The following is a 17329-nucleotide window of genomic DNA, read 5'->3' on the forward strand; positions in this document are numbered from 1 at the left end:
ACCCAAGGAGGGCCAGGGCTGCACCTGGCAGCAGAATTCTCCTGTGCACAAGAACAGGAAGCTGCTGATTCCCCAAAGTATACAGGAGGCTTTGGTGGTGCTCAGGTGTATCAAGTACATCTCCAAGGCAGGAAGGAGGGTAGAGAAAACAAGGGGGGAGGGAGGAGGGGGGGAGGGAGAAGGACGGGGAGGAGGAGGGGAAGGAGGGGGAAGGAGGGAGGAGGAGGGAGGAGGAGGGGCGCGAGGAGAGACGGGCGGGGAGGGGGAGAGGAAGCCCCAGAGCATGGAAGACACTGAGGCAGGGAGAAGACAGGGGAAGGTAGAGCAGAGGATGAAAGCTTCGGAAAGATCCCTCTTCTAGCCCTGGAGTCTCATGCAGAAAGGGAAAGAAATTTAAGCAAGCCCCTTTGGCTGGTATGAAATGTCTAAGCCCCGGGGGCCCCATCTCTCCAGGTGCATTAAGGTGCAGGCTCCGTGTGTTCCAGCAGCGTCCCCTAGCCCATCATCAGAGACACAGACAGAGGTTCTGAGCAGCCCTATTCAGGCTGAGGATTCCAGTGCTTTCCTTCTCCTAGGGAGATGCCTGACCCCGAATGTGAGGCACTGCTGTGTCTGCGGCCCTCAGCTGGCCCATGGTCAGAGGGCAGGAAGCAGGCCACGGCTCCGAGAGCCCTGCCCCCACCTGTGGGGCTCACAGGGGGGCCTGCCCAGAAACCAGTGGAAGCTGGAGGGACAGCACCTCAGCAGTCCCTGGCCGTGTCCCCGTGCCTGCTCCTGGCTTCCCCTGTGACTACACTGACCTCAGACGTCACCTACGTGGGTGCGTGCAGGGATGTGAGGTGGACTGTGGGGTCAGTGCGAAGCCTGGTTGACTGTGCATCTAAAACAATTAGGGGGTAGAGACCTAAGTGACCCCCCAGCTCATGAAAGAGGAAGACAAAGCCAGATCCAGAGCCCAGCAGGCAGGGCAGCCCTGCGGTGCCCCCCTTAGCCACACTTAGGTAACTAACAGACGTGGAGGAGGAGAGGCAGTGACACAGGAAGGACACAGGAGCCCTGCTGAGCTGGTGCCGCCTCTTCATCTCACCAAGGCCCCTCTCTGTGTTCATTCAGTATCTTAGGCCCATTCTAGAGATGAAGAAGCTGAGGAGGCCATGGACACAGAATGTGGCCAAACCCTGTCTCATGGATTTGGGACCAGGTTCTCATTCCAAAGCAGGTCAGTGTCCCTTAGGAGGAGAAGACAGATCTTCCTCGGCCTCCCAGAGGTGACACTGGTCTGGTTCACTCCCCTCTACACAGCTCACTGGAGTGCTCCATCCTCTCACTCCTCGGGCTCCGGAGACCCTGCTTTCAGGGTCCCCTGCTCCTGATGTCCCTGGCCATGTCTTAGAAGAGCACAGAAAACATCTTGTATTTTCAGACCATTTCAGTTAGTTGCAGGCGTGAACCTGTGGCTGCCACCTGTCAACCGATGCTAGGGCCAGGGTCGTCTCTCTGGAAGGCACTTGCTCTTTACAGCCCTCCCTGTGGTGCAGCAGCCCGAGCGGGCGTGGTGTTCCTAGCCACAGTCTCTTGGCCTCCTGGTCTGTGAGAGCTTTGTTGGGGCAGCATTCATTTCATGTTTGCTTTTGTCTATGCAAAATTTATGGTCTGCACACCCCTCTGATGATTGTTATTAAAAGCCAAATACCACAACCAACCTTCACTCCTACCCAGCACAATCGGCTGTTTCCAGGACGCCCTTCCTCTTTCATTTTGAAGTAACTGCGAGGTTTTCGGGTATCACAGAGGTGATATTTGTAATCATTTATTTTGCATCTGCCACAGGCCCCAGGCTGGGCTGCACATGGCACAAGAAAGATTATGCTTGATTATCATTCAGTCCCCTGCTGGGGCCACTGTCACCACCTTCCAGGAATGGGAAGCAGAGGAGGCGGGGCACTTGCTCCAGCCGCCCCCAGCCTGGGCCCCAGGGTGGGCCTGCCTCTCCCAGCAGCCACTGCTTCCATATCACCCGCCACTTTATAGGCCAAGGATGTCACCCAAAGGCTGCATGGGTTCCTTTCTCCTTGAAAAGGCCTTTGCTCTTCTGATTCAATACCCTGACTCCTAAAGAGTGCTGGCAAGGTTCCTCAGGGTGAAAGGTCAGGCACCTGAACCCAAGGGGAAGCCGCTAACAAAGTGAGAAGGGCTTCTTCCCTGGCTCCCCCCAGTAGGACAGAGCAAGAGAGGGGGGAGGAGCAGCCCCACTCGAGAAAAAGTGGGTACCACTCAGTAAGTCCTCAAGGTCACGGCCATGTCCTCTCCTTAGCACCTCCAGAGAGTTGGGACAACTGGTGTCTGCATTGTGTGGGAAGAAAGTGGGGCAAAAAGAGGCAAATATGCAGTCCAAGGTGGCCCAGCTCCCAGTGAGCAAGCAGAGCTGGAAATAATCACTGAGGTGCCAGAACCAGCTGTTGGAAACTCAGCAACTGTTTACAATTGTTCCTTCGTCCAGGGGGCAAATTCCAACTCCTGAGCTGGCATTCAGGACCTGCACAGCTGAATCCCACTTTCTGTCTTCTGACTCTACCCTGACCCATCACTCTATCAGAACTAACCATGCTTCTACCATCTTGGAAGATGCTCCCTATCTTAGTCTCCCCGTCTAGCAAGCAATAAGCAAGTTAATAAAATAGATGCCTCATCTTTAGGATCTCTTTAGGAAACACAGACAAGCATGCGATCACCTAGGCCACACTGCACAGTTATCAGAGCACAAGGGAAAGGAACCCTGGAACACTGGGACAGGAGGACTGGCCAACAAAGTCTCACTGCTAGGCTTCATCCCAGAGGTGGCCCATGTTGGCCTTGGAGGCTGAAGAGGGTTCTGACAAGCAGAGAAGGGGCAACGAGTGGGACTTCAGAACAGAGTCCCGGAAAATGCAGGGCCACTTAAAGAGCTGCCAGCTGTCTGTGTCTGGGATACAGGAACAAGCTGGATTGTGGGGTTTATAGGTGGAGAGAGGGTGGATTTGAGGTGAGGTGCATTGTACCTACTAGGACTAGGCTCAGAGGCTCTTGTACTCTGAGTTAACATAGTAAGAAGTCAGAATGGGCAGAAAGCAAGAAAAAAATCCCTGGCTTCTGTTGGGGAGCTAGGCCCACCCGAGGCTGTGAGACCACAGCAGGCAGTGCAGAGGGGCCTCCTCCTCCAGTCCCAACTGTTTCTTACCTGAGTAGTGGTTGACCAGGTCCTCCAGGCACTGGAAGGTGAGCCTTGGGGAGATGTAGTACCAGTTGTTTGGCAAGCGGAAGATGCGATAGTGCTTCACCTGCCTGTGTCTCACCGACAGGGAATAAAAACCTACAGGAGGAGAAGGACAGGTTAGTGGCTCTACGTGTTCCCTCCCAAGGGCAGCCAGCTGACTGGCTCATCTCCCCAGAGGCACATAGCTGCTCACTCTTGGTCTACTGCAGTGACACTGGGAGGTGGCACCCTGTCAGGACCAACAGCCCCACCTGCCTTGGACCCCTCTGTTCAGATGTGGTTCCCAGTTTAGAACCCAGGGCAGCTGTTATTTTAGCAGCCCCCTAATGCACTCAAGAAGGGTTCTTACTGTCAGCCTGGGTTTCCAAGCACAGAGGCCTAGTCCTCCTGTTCTTTGAGGTGAACGTTGTGGTGCTATCTTATCCATGTGACTCCTGAGGCCACCTTGACTGCTTAGAGTTCGGTTGCCACCTATAGATCCAGGCCGTGCAGACCCTGACTGCTTCCTAGTGTGCACTGAGGTGTTTGTGCCACTGCTTTCCTCCCTCGGCCCCTGTCCCACGGACAGGGGGGTGCTTACAGCCAGGTCCCCTTTCCTCATCCCTACCCCCCTCTGATTTAAGCTCGACTTTCTCAGGGATTACAGCAAGTGGCAGTGCCTGGGTGTCTGCGAGTGTCTCTAAGAAACATGTGAAAGATGACATTTCTCCTTGAGCGTCACAGAGTGGTGACCAACACAGGCTGGTAAGAGGAGAAGCTCAGGCACGTACCAGCAGCCTCTTAGCCTCAGCCCCCCAAATGGAGCATTGGAAATTGGACTTGGTTGATGTTTAAGGATCCCCCTGCTCCATCTCCTGGGGTTCTAGGAGTGGAAAGTGCTCAAGAGGTGGCAAGAGGGGCAAGGAATGGGCATTTATCGAGTCTGTGTCCTGGGTGGGGGACTAAGCTACTTCCAGGCAACATCTCCTTGACTCTCAGAAAGGGCATGTGAGGTACTGTCCCCAAATATTTTCTAGATGGAGAAATAGAGGCTCAGACATCCTGAGTGAGCGTTCAGAGGCACCCAGCTGGGGATTGGCCGCTCTGGGGTGTAAGCTTTGCTTTCAGCAAGATCCTGGTCCACCCTGGGGCACATAGTTACTTGTCAACCCTGCCCTTTGAGTCACCCACTGTGATACTTCTTGTTATTTCAACTGGAACTGGAAATACAGTAAGCCAGTCCAGGGCAGTGCCTGAAAAATCATCAGAACTTTGCACCCCCAGTGGGCAGAGTCTGCCACCCTAGCCCCACCCTGCCCCACTGCAGATCTGCTGGGGACCTGGATAACTGCAGATGTGCTGTGGCGCCCAGTGGGGGCTCCCTCCCCTGGCCATGCCGCAGGGCTCTGAGCTGGGTATCCTTCCTTGGGGGCCCAACACATATGCCATGTTTGGCCTCTGCTTGACTTTGTTGTCCTCTGGTTCCTTCAAGTATCTGACAAGAGTTGTTGTGGGACGTTAGAATCCCCTATGTTCCATCTGTGTTTCCCCCAAGCCAAGCTGTGCTCATCTTGGTGAAGACTCCAGTGCCAGGTGGTCCCGGCCCTTGGTGGGTGCCTGGTAAATACTTAGATACTGCGTCTTTTCTTCCTTGACAGGAAGTGAATAAGAAGCAGGCTAAGGACTTGCCAGATCTCCGCTATTCGAATAGTTGCTATTACGATCACCAGTGGGGGAGCCCTATCTATCCAGGGTTTTGTTCCTGTGACATGAAGCTGTTACTATATCCAAGAACGGTGCTGTCCTTAATACCTGACCTGAGGCTAAGAGAGAGAGAGAGTAATTCATGTCTGAAACTAGAACTTGGAACTCCTGCTCTGAACCACAGAAGCGCCCTGCTGTCTGCTCAGTTGATGCAGGAAATTATGATGATAAAAGTCTGGTGAACAGGCAAACAGGCACATGGGCTTGTCCCCTCTGAGAGGCCCAGAGAACACTGATCTCAAGGCCTTTCGCACAGCAATGACACTACAAGAATTATTACATTTGAATTTCACCACCTTACAAGGGGAGGTTCTCTCCACTTCACAGATGAGAAATCTGAGTTCAGAGAGGTAAACCCGTGCAAGCCTCAGGGCTGATGTCTACAGGCTGGGCCATGCCATTGTCCACTTCTGTGTGCCCAGCATGCTGCCCATGCCTGGGCCATGGTAGTACCCAGGGCCATGGTAGTACCCAGTCACCTGCTCCCTGTTTCTGGGCCCCTAGCTATCATGCTGGCCTTGCTGCGGGCGGGTGGACGTGGCTGCAAGGAGCTAACCACCTACACCCATGTGCACACGTAGGCAGGAGGGGCAGCCAGGAGTAAGGGCCTGCCTGTCTGAGCCGGGCACGGAGAAACGGGCTGCTCACCTTTCTTGGTCTCGCTCTCTCGGATCATGAAGGAGCCGACCTTTGTGTCTGGCAGCTGCAGCAGCTCCTCCGCCTTCTCCCTGCCCAGCCCTTCGAACAGCCACCTGAGACACAGGAGGACAGCTGTGAGTAACCTGCATGTGCCCTGCCCACAGAACCTAGAGACAGCTAAGACCAAATGTGAAGTTGAAGTCTAGGTACTGTGAGGATGATGGGGTGTCAAAGAGGAGGGACATCAGCTATTCATTCACTCATTATTCTTTCCTTCATTCATGCACTTCTATGTTCTAGATTTCATATAAAGTTCCCAAGTGCCAATCGCTGGCCAGGTGTTAGCCTGGACCATGATCCAGGAAGCATGGGACCTCTCAGCCTGTCCCTCCAATGCTTGCTGGAATATGCACCATATGTAATGTGCAGCACATGCTGTTATACAGGGTCCTCTGTGGCTGTGGCAGTCGGCCTTCCACATACCACCTTGCACTCCGCGATAGCCACGCTCCCTGTGCCCTTGTCTTGTGGGTTTCACGGTGGCATCCAGGAGGTTGGGCTTGGCATATGCTTGTGAGTAAGAAGGAAGAGACGAGAGGTGGCATGTGGAGGCCCCACAAACAAGCCCTGCTGTGCCTCCATCTGATCTCCAGCACCCTCCATTCTCATGCGTTCAGACACTCGTCATCGCGCCAGGGGCTTCCTGTGTTCCTTGCTTTTTTCACCAAACAGTAAGACACGGTGGTGGCACTCTGGTAGCTCACTTTTGGAGTGGGGGTTTCGCACCCACAGGAGACCTGATGCTCTTGAGTCCTCCTGGGAAGCTTCTCTGGGCACAAAGGAATCTGTGTTCCAGGTGAACGGGCTCTTTGCAGACCAGGTTCTGCCAGACCTCAGCTGGGCAGGAAGTGCCTCAGTCGCATGTGGCTGGGGCACATGCAGACACAACTCCCATCTCTCAGGTCCAGATCGGTGTGTGCTGTAGCAGGCGTTGGTATGCTACTGTCTCGGAAGGCTTTAACGTTCTCCAGGGCACAGGAGCAGATCCAGGTCAGCAAAGCCTGTCTGTCGTCTGAGTGCCCTGAGGGCCAGGTGGGAAGACCCATAGGTTCTGTTTGTTCATGTATGTGCTTGTCACTGTGGTCACTTTTGCTGCTGGGATCATGATCATGCTATATTTGGCCAAATATTTCAACTATTCCCTTAGTTCTGCACAGTGCATAAAGTACTAATTATTTCAGTGTATGCAACAAATACTCATTTATTCAAGTTCTTACACAAAAGTCTACTTAGAAAGGGGAGGACAACAGATGAGGAACAGCAGCCACATAGGAATACTAACTGTATTTGTATGTTACACTATGTTAAGCACTTTAACCCTAATCCTCACCTCAACTCCCTGAAACAGGGACATTATCCTGCTCACAAATGAGGATGCTAAAAGTCAGAATGATTAAGTAACTTGTGCACGTTACCATATCAGTGATTGAGAGAGTAAAATTAGAATACATTTTTCTGGGACATGCAATTCCACAGCCTCTATACTTCACTGTCCTTTTATCTATTCTGTATTTTAAGAAATGTCAATGCATCAACTAGATCAGTTGTCCTGTAGGGTCCTGTAGGTTGTTTGTCTGGGTTCCCACCACCCCGGCCCCTGCCAGCTTCAGTCCCACATCTTCAACATGAAGTGTCAAGGTGCATTTGCTAAGGAATGAATGGATCAAAGACCAGCCCCTGATGTGGAAGTGTGACTTGGGTTTCTTTCAGAAAGTGACTCTTGTGTTCAGTTTCATCAGCCTCAATATGGAAGTGTTTTCTGTATTTGTGATTAAGATCATCAATACTGAAATCAATGTACTCAATTCCAGTCTTCCGAGTATTTGTGTGGTCATCTCTGCCTCACTAGATGGGCGTGTGGCTCTGGACAAGAAGCCATTTCATATTTGGACAGTGGTCCTTCCTTCCTTCCTTCCTTCCTTCCTTCCTTCCTTCCTTCCTTCCTTCCTTCCTTCCTTCCTTTCTGTTTTCTCTACGCTGAGCACTTCTTGGCTGAGGTCTGATCTTGCTAATTTGAGAGGTGAGAAGACAGTGGCTGGATGAGGTTAGGTAACTCCCAAGGCCCTTTCCCTAGAAGGAGGGAGCCAGGATGTGAGTCCATGTGTGCTATGCTGTAGAGCCACCAGGGGCTGCCCCAGCCATCCCTGCACCACTACAGGAGGAAATACCGCTTCCCTCTGCCACGTCCGAGGTCTCCATGATCCTCTTCTGTTTGGCTCGTCTGCTCCTCTGTGGGTGTGTGGGCATGTCAGGCAGGGAGCACTCTGTGTCTTTGGATGTGGTGTTGACGAGAATGTGGCTCTTTGCAGAGTCTCGCTGTGAAGTCTGGCATTGCTGCAGGAACTATTTTCCCAACAGCCCTGCACTTGGGTCATGGTATTACATGTCACTATTACCATCATTCTGTGTTGTGCTTTCTTTTCGACAACTAATGATTTCAGAAACCTAAGCAGCCTCTGCTCCCTCACCTGGGCAGAAAGTGACAGAGGCAGGACTTGAACCCAGATGGCTTGAGCTGATCCACCTCCTTGCCTCCGGTGGTAGGGCACTCGGAGTGTCCGTGCTGAGCAGCAGCAGCACCTCATTCCAGCTGAACAGCCCAGCTCCCTCATTTCACTCCAGGGAACCTAAGTCCCCAGGTGGAAGGGATAGGTCCCAATCTGCATCATTCCCGAGGGGCAGAGATGGGGGGTGGGTGCCCTTCTTGACCCAGTGTCTTCCTTGCCACTGCACCATGCTGGAATCCCTGCCTGCCATCTCCTGAGCCACCCGCATAGGCAGCATGATGTTTAATGATGATGAATGTACTCACCCGTGGTAAACTCTGGCCACACAGATTCCCGGGATATAACTCTCCCGACCAGTGCTAAGAGAAATGGCTTTCCACCAGCCTCCTTCACTGTCAGAACAGAAAGACAAGATCAGGATGGGTAAATGGACAAGTGAACAGGATCAGCAGAATTACCCCATGGCAGCTGGGGACAGTTCTCTTCTAAGATCTGCCATTGCCCAGATGGACCAGAATTTCTCAATTTGGGAATTGAGTGCTTAGTGGGTGCAGGCATGCATTCATGCATGTGTGTGTGTGCACACGCACACACATGCAACAGACACCCCCATTCAAGCTAGAAGCTAGCTTGGAAGCATTCCCACTTAATAGAAAAAGCCACCTTCAGGGATCAGCAGCTGATGTTCTCAACTGCTATGCTATAGTTGGAGGCTTTTTAAAACCAGTGCTTACTGGTTTGATTTGTACCCTGAAATATAACCAAAGACATTCTGTGTGTCTATATCAATGAGGATCCAAAGAAAATGGATCTACAGACTGTTTGGCATCACACTGAAGAGACAACAGGAATAGGAGGCAATGCTCTCTGTCATCAAAGTGTTTTCAGACCCTGGGTCTCTCTGCCCAGCTTGTGCTGGCACAGGGTAACTGCACATGTGGCGGGGGATGAGGCCAATACGAGAAGCAGAATTGGGATCATAAAAGTCTCAAAGCCTAGTTATAAACAATTAGATTTTAGCCAGCAGTCCATGGGGAGCCATTGAAGGTTTCAGAGCCCAGCAACATAAGGGGTAGGGTTGCAGTGTGGGCCAGACTTCTCACCCCACAGTAGGATCAGGGCCCATGTGGAACTGGACGACTAAGCTAAAAATCTAGTGCTTCCCCTCCAAACTGAGGTTCTCCTGTTTTGAGGATTATAAAAGTTTTGAAAAGCTAACTCACTCAGAAATCACTCGCAGTTTCTCCCCACGGCGGAATATTGGGGGGCTGATATCAGGAGATGGGTAGTCACTCAGCACCGCGAGGAAGTCACTCTCCAGTCCTAGGAAATGAAGCAGAGGGGCGTTTTGATTCACAGGAAGGAAGCGCAGCCCCGGCAGTCAGTGGAGACCTGCCCAGCTGCTGCGGGTTTCCCTGGAGACACCTCCTCCTGCACCCAAGTGCCCAGGGCCCCCTGTAGAGGGTGGTGCAGTGCTCGAGGACCCCTGAGGCCAGCCACACGCCCCTGTTCTCAGGCCTGCCTCGGCCCTAGTGTTCTCATCTGAGAAATGGGGATCCAGAGCCTGTGAGCTGAAGTCAGAGCTGGCTTCAGGGTCTGTCCCAGGCCTCCATCTCTCCGTCTTTACAACAAGCCCCATCTCTGTTCTGGGGCCCCTCTGAGATGAGATAAAAGAGTGAGGCACCATCCCACGGGTGACAGAATGCTAGCAAACATCCCTTCTTGTTACTGTGGCCCCAGCTGCCCAACCTGGGCTTGTGTTTCTCAGATCTGTGACATGTGAGTGTCAGGGGGTGAGGACAGATGAGTTCTGAAGACCCTCCAGATCAAGCGGCTATTAACCTAGAGGCTGCAGAACACTTCTTCCTTAGAGTGTGGGACCCTATGTGGGCTATCTCATTAATAGTGACTTTTGTTGGGGGTGGGCGTGTTGGAAGAAAAAACGAAGGACCTTTTATTATGTGTATATTGAAAATAATTTTAGTAAATTTTGGAAAGGGAAAGAATGCTATTTGGTTCATGTGAGCACAACTTACTCTGGAGATGTGGTGATAAGACGTGAATTTCCTTTCTGATGCTAGCGGTATCTGCTTTGCATACTTATTGGCTCGCCATAGTTCACAAGCATTATACGCAGGGTGAAACGGGTACATTTTGGGGAAATGATATGGCTTGCAAAGCAGCAGCAGCCATAACTGCTGTGGCTGCTGTCACTCCACCTGGCAGCCAAACTCCCAGATCTGGTGACGACTTTATTCATTCATTTGGTAGCTATTTAGTGAGCATGTACATGAGCCAAGCATCTATGAGAAAGGCAACCCTTGTCCTCAAAAGGGGCTCATGGTCTAGAAAGCACACCCACAATCATGGGAGGAGCCATTTCTGTTCCCTCACCCCAGGAATTTCTGGAGAAATCCCAGCACTCAGTTGTGCAGTCTGGGTAGCCTATGCAGGCCACTTTCCAGGATCCAGACACCCTGCTGAGCACCCCCTCCCTACCTCCTACAATGCACGTACCCTATAGCCTCCAACTCTTAAATCTCATGGACAGACTGAGTCAAAGGAGGCTGAGCTCAAGGATGAGTAAGAAGGGTAAACAGGGCTTCCAGTACAGGGTTTGGTCATCAACTGATAAATGAATCAGGAGGAAGTCATCGCAGTGGAACAGTACGCTCAACTGTGCTGCTCATTTGAGGAAAGCAAGTCACTGACAATAAACTACGTAAAAGTAAGAGTTCCTGTGTGTGAGATGGAAACCAAACGTGACCTTTGGTGTTCTTGCGACCCTTGGAGGAAGGTCAGGGCTCCTAGGAAGCAGCAGGGTCTGGCCACTGAGAAGTGACCTGTTGAGGCCTCTGGCCCATCTTATATCAAGCCTTGCCTGAGCCCCAGGGATTCTCCCTCACATGTTGCTTCTTTGGATTCAGAAAGGGGTCCTTCCCTTGTACTGTCCAGACACACCCCAGTATTATATTGGGTCTGAAGCCAGAAGTCCTGAGTTCTAATAAGGGGTGGGGATGGATTTGGTGAGGCATGAAGCTTGTGCAGACTTGGAGGTCCTCCAGATTTGAAACTCCAAATGCAAAATGAGGCACAGGACTTGGAGGGGGTTGTGCTGGGGAAGGCCCAACAGCACTGGATCTGCTTGGCTTTCTGGCAAATCTGCCTGGACTCTAAGGCCAACTGTACTGAGGTGAAGTGACTGAGTGTGGACACACCCTTCTGTCTTGGCCCTGAGTTTCCTAGTCTGGAAAATGGCAGGTTAGAAATGCCTTCAAGATGGAAACCCTTCTTCCTGGTCTAATGATGACTGAATCTGAAAGGACCATTTATTAACCAAGCTGCTGTGGCTTAGGTGCCAGGCTCGCCAGGCTCCTTGGGCCTCAGAGCCTCTGTGTGGGCTGTGCCCTCTGCCTGCATACACAGGTGCCCCCTCATCCTCCCTTCCCCACCTGTAGCCTCCCCAGAGAGGGCTCAGCCTCTCATGGTTCTATACCCACTCTCTGGCATTCTCCTCTGAAGTCAAGATACCAGGTTGCATTTTAATGTTTGTGTGACTATCAGGGCAATGTCTGTCTCCCCACCTGGCAGTGCATTCCAGGAAAAGCCCATGTGTCTTCTGGGTCTTGCAGCCCTGAGCCCAGCAATGGGCCTGTCCCTTCAAGGTTGCCCAAGGCATGTGTATTGAATGCAGACGTGGAGGAACCTCTGTGCACTGTGTCCTCAAGGATGGCCTTTGTGCTGTATTTTAAAGCTGGTCCAGGAGAAAGGGGACTATACTGTGGCTTGAGGCAGGGTGAGCAGCCATCCCAAAGCCCCTTGTGAAAAATGAGCATTGAAATGAGAGTCCCTGGACACGAAATCTGGGACAAGAATGGAGCCTTGAGATGCAGCCTGCGGCAGGAGGGACGAGGAGCTTGCGGTTTGGATGTGTGGTTCAAGAAATAAAAACAACCATCCCTGGTGATGTTAAAAACAAGACCTAACAGAAACAAGAACCAGAGCAAAATCCCAGTATAACCAATTGTTCCAGTGGAGGAAAAGGGGCTCATGGGGTAGTAAGTTTCAGTTTTGCAATGGCGAAGAGAGGTTTCCTGTGGAATTTCCACAGCAGGGATGTTTTTGTATCTATAACGTTTAAATATCATTGAGGCAACCTTGTATTTGGGCTTTTGTTTAAAGAATAGATAGCTTCTACCTGGTCCTTTGCAAGGGAATTGACATCCCCTTTACCATCAGCATTAGAGAAACAGGACAAAGGCATCGGCCAGGACTGAAGCCTGGTGTGCCCTCTGTGGGGGCATGGTGGCCTTTCTGAGCAAGTGCTTGTGCCAGGGTCCCTTCTAAGTCTTGTCTGAGCTTTGGTCCCCACAGTGAAATAAATACAAGGTAAGATATTTCCCTTTGCTGCTCAAGTTCAAACACATTCAGTACTTCTGGAGCCCTTGGCATTAAGGACAGCTGCCCATTCAAACCAGACTAGATCAATGAGCTACACAGAGAGAGGCCGGAAGAAGCGGGTGGGATTATCGCAGTCTTAAGGAAACAAATTAAGTGTAGAAATGTGTGCTGAGCAGGAAAGAAATCCAGGGAGAATTTTCAGAAGAGCTTTATGGAAAGAGAATGGGCTTCGAAATAATCAGACCTGGCTTAAATCCACCTCTACCACTTAATAGCTCTGCGATTTGGGGACAGATTTATTTTTAATGAATCTGGCCTTGATTTCTTCATGTATGAAAATGAGAAATATCAAAATTTGTCTCCTGTGGTGGGGTCAATGTCCATGGTGCTTCACAGTGACTGGCAGGGCCTGCCCCAGTGGGTGACATCCAGTGCCCCTTTCCTGCATGGCAGGGTTACCATCCCACTATCCATGACGAGTTTCAGCCAGTAGTGTTGCAAATTTTGCCACCATCTAGTAGTACCAATGAATCTGCTCTATGTCCTCTCATCATCTAAACACAAACTCTATTTGTGAGTGCAGAAGATGAAATTCAAAATACCAAATATTTGCTGATAGCTCCGCTCAAGAATGAGTGATGTTGAACAGAATGTACAAAAGTATAAAATAGGAAATGAGCCCAGAAAAGGAAGGGGCCCCCTGGCAGAACTTACTGGCCATAATTATTACTTAGTCAAATACAGACAGGGCCTCTTTTGCATTATTCTTTGGAGTGTCTGGACCATTTTCCTTTCCAAGGCTGAAAATATTCTTAGTAGCTTTCATTTTTAACTGTGTGGCAAACTCTCCATTCCTGCCTTCCAGTACTCCACCCAGCCCTACACAACACATGTTCTTATTTGAAGGGAAGAATCCAAAGCTGGGAGAGCTCTTGTAAAGTGTCCAGGGAGAGCAAGAGGATTCCCAAGCCCGTGGTCACCCCATGAAGCCACATGGCACTCCTGGGCACCTAATATCCAGGGTCTTCCAATTTCCTGAAAATATCAGGATGAAGCCTCCTCCAAATAAGTCCTTGGGGTTGGCACAAACTGCAAGAGCCGCTGGTAGGCTGGGAGCTGAATGGCCCAGTGATTTCAGCTTCTCGTTTTACACTCCCTTGAGTCATGCCCAAACTCGGGGACTCCTGCCGTATCACAGCAGGTCTGACTTTCAGTAACTTTTTCAGGAAATCACACACATGCAAGAACCAATCATATAGCGCTCAGCAGAGCCTAGCCTGGCGGAAGGTCTGTAGGTTGCGGGTCACTAAGAACTACAGGCTGAGTTCCTCTAGGGTTCTCTTTTTACCCAAACCTTGGTTTCTCCATGTGGAAGTGGACAGAGTAGAAGCAGTCAGACTAAAAGCCACCAGGGGTCAGTTCCCATTCTCTTAGGACTCAGAGGGAGCTGGCCAGAACATAAGGATGGAATTGTCTTTGGGCTCCAAGGCCCCAGAATGTGTTCCTTGTGAGAACTCAGAGCTCCCCACGTGTCAGTGGCTTTCAGCCCTCCTTGCTCTTTCTCATTTCCATCCCGGGGCCCAGCAGCGGGACCAGGTGGTACAATTCTGGAGCGAGCCACACTGGGCTGGTGCTGTGATGTGTTTCCCATCCAGTCCTCCCCGGCCCTGTGGTGCTGACAGACTGTAGCTGTCTCATGGCGGATGTCAGGAAAGACAGGTGGAGTGGTCCAGAGACTGGCCCAAGAACACTGGACTTGTAGTTGTGCCAAGTGTCAAACTCAGGTCAGCTCATGGTGGAGCACCAGGGCTGTGCTCTGGCCACTGGGCTTTCCTTTGTCATGGTCAAGTGCCACTTCTACTACTGGGGACCTAATGACATTTTTCTTAATATTAATTCACTTAAAACAACGGTAGTCCTGTTCTAAGCAATGTGGAATCATGGATTTGATGAGTTAGCTATGTTTTTATGATATTCACTAAATGTATAGTGATATAAAATTTGAATGATCACATTTTACCTAAACTATGTCATGGTCCAGCAGGTGCATGAGATCCAAATAGGAAAGCGAAATCTACTTTGAGATCTGATGCAGGTGCCTCATCCACAGGATCCCTCAAAAAGGCATGTGAGGGTCTCTGTTATTAAATCTGGTGACCAGGCATATTCCCCCAGCTCTAGATTGCCCAGCCTCTCTCAGCTCACAGGCCTCCTTAAAGCTGGTCCCCCCAGAATGTGATGTGGTGGTAAAGAGAAGCGCTGGATTCAGGGTCCCTGCTTTGCAATTCTGCCTCCCTTTTTGAACTGGAGTGACTCAGGTGAGTCACTTAACCTTCTTGTGCCTCAGTTTCTTCAACTGCAAGTTGGAGAGGATGCTCTTGATGTTGCAGTGGGGCTATTATGAGAACTTAGAGTTCCTATATGTAAATTCACATTCCGCTGTAGTATGTAACTGTGTATGTAATGTGTAGTTCATGTGCACAGAGAGCTTAGGCCTGTGTGTGGCATACGGCAAGCACGTGCCATTCTGTAACTATTCCTGTTTTATAGTGAGGACCTAGAGTCACTGTGATGAGAAGCTCACTCCTCATCTCTTGCTGTGTGATGGTGCAGAGGCAGGACTAAAAGCTGCTCTGAGGTCCACCAGTTTTAGGGGTCCTGAGATTTGCCAGGGAACCAGAAATAATTCAGCTTATGGCTACTGCCTATCACCATGAGTCTGATTAGTAGGTCTGGGGTGGAGCCAGGATCTGCCTATAACTTCTTCCCAAGAGTTCCTAATGCAGGTAGTCTGAGGGCCCCACTGAGAAGTGCCAGGCTGGGTCTTGAGGTTTCTCTCTCCTCCCTCCCCCACCCACCCCACACCTTTTATCCAGGCAGCCACGTAAATGCACCACCTGGTATATGGGTTCCACCCTGGCATAGCATTGGGTCACCTGGCCACCTCTGCGTAAAATGTGATTGCAGACAGGGTGATAAGCAGGGAAGAGACAAAGAACAGAACTGGTTGCACCGAGTGACGGAACTGTCACTATGAGATGGAAACTTGCTGTTCCTGCAAACCTGGGAGTTTCCTGGGTTGCATTCAATTCTGTGTGTCAGTGTCTGAGCTGTGCAGAGTCCCAGGGATGGTTCACTTTGCAGGATGATTTGGAAACAAGCTCTGGAGGCACTAGTTCTACGGCTGTAACACTTGAGGGTTGGCTGTTTGGACACAACATGGTGCAGCCAGAGGACCCCAAGTGTGCTTTCAGTAGTCTTCATCCCTCATCTGACATGGCGCTGGCGCTCTTTGTGCTCTGAGACTGTGGTGAGGGAGGGAAGGTTGCAGCTTCCATTTCACAGCTGAGTCCCTGGGGGTGGCTGAGTGACTTCCCGAAGATCACACAGCTTCCAGGGGACATTACCAGAGGCTGCATGTGGCCTTTGCCCCTGAAACCTGCCATTTTCTATCAGGTCGTGCTGCTTCTGTGTGTTTTGTGACATCAGTCCCTGGGACTAGACTAATAAGGAATGTTCCGGAAAGCTTAGCTTAGTGGAAAACAGATGGTGAAACGCTTATTCTAAGGCATTTGCGGTCTTGCTGGGGAGAAGAATGATCTCCCCCAAACTCAGGAAACATGTTTCAGTCCACAGCTTGGCCCTGAAGTCCCTGGGCCTGGCAGCAACTGTGGTACTTTACTTCTGCCACAGAGCTCCTGTCAGAGGACACTGCAATCACATGCTGGCCCAAAACAGTCAGCAAGGAGGGTGCCGCCTTCAGGGAGCGTGAGACTGACTGCACCCGTGGGAGCCCTCCATAAAAACCTGGGCCTTGGCTTCACGCAGCAGAGCTAGTGAATGCAGCCCCAGCCACCAGCCCTTGCCCCCACGCCCCAGTAGGCTGAGAGAAGGGAGGGACTGACGTTCGGGTCGCTATAAGGGAAACTTTTCGGGGTGGGGGTGAACACCCACCAGTCCTTGATGTGGTCTCATGGATCTCAACCTGGGCATGACCTGGGGAATTCTCTCAATCAAGGGTATGGGGGGCGGGAGACTCCTCTTCCCCCTTGCAGAGGTGACCTCCCACCCACACAGTGGAAAAAGAAAAGCTAATTTCACAATAATTTGCATTTTAAAAGTGAAGGCAAATGAGCATGTCCAGGAGGCTGGTGTTTTTGTGGGGTTTGCTCAAGCATGCCGCCCCTTGGCCTGACTGCTGGGTGACAACCTGGTGTATTGGGGCAGGTGGCCCTGAGCCTGCTGGGCCCCAGGCATTGCGCACAGTTTTTAGCAGAGGTTAAGACGCGGAGGAGATCTGTGCCAGTCCCGGAAGGCGTGGTGGCTGTGTCCCCTGCCCCAAGCTCTGGGTAGGGGTAAACAACTTTCTCCTCAACGGCCCCCCAAAATATACACCCTGCTGCCTTTCATCACATGGTACCATCTCTTTGGTCCTGGGAACATTCAGTCTTTCCCTTTTGGCTTGGAGAGGGGGACAGGGCTAGAAGACAAAGAGCTAGTGGGAGAGTCACCGACTTGAAAGGGCGTGGGAGGCAGGGTTTCCTCTCCCTGGAGGCATCTAAGGTTCCTCGGGTTGCATCATTGGGCATCTGGGTGGCTTCATTTTGGCAGAAGTGAGAGAACTTTTTCGTTAAGGGGATGCAGGGGCTGAGGATGAGCAGTAGCCAGAGGAGGGCAGAAGCCCGTGTCATGTCAAGCGTCGGCTCAGCAGAGAAGGGGGCCATCT

The 17329-nt window shown here is 51.3% G+C and overlaps 2 protein-coding genes across 4 annotated transcripts in view; one reads left to right on the forward strand and one right to left on the reverse strand.

Annotated features, from left to right (window-relative positions):
* The window catches only part of Tg (thyroglobulin), a 213545-nt gene that overhangs the window by 134557 nt on the left and 61659 nt on the right, over positions 1-17329 (forward strand). The window lies entirely within an intron of this gene.
* Positions 1-17329, reverse strand: part of Sla (Src like adaptor) — a 33501-nt gene that overhangs the window by 3104 nt on the left and 13068 nt on the right. For all 3 annotated transcript variants that reach the window (XM_015486503.2, XM_048802164.1, XM_015486502.2), the window contains 4 exons: positions 9426-9525; positions 8508-8594; positions 5645-5748; positions 3218-3349 (listed from right to left, as the gene is read on the reverse strand). In XM_015486503.2, coding sequence (XP_015341989.1) covers positions 3218-3349; positions 5645-5748; positions 8508-8594; positions 9426-9525 — 423 coding nt within the window. The remainder of the gene's footprint in view (positions 1-3217; positions 3350-5644; positions 5749-8507; positions 8595-9425; positions 9526-17329) is intronic.

This window comes from Marmota marmota, unplaced genomic scaffold, assembly GCF_001458135.2.
Source record: "Marmota marmota marmota unplaced genomic scaffold, marMar, whole genome shotgun sequence".
Classification (NCBI taxonomy): Eukaryota; Metazoa; Chordata; class Mammalia; order Rodentia; family Sciuridae; genus Marmota; species Marmota marmota.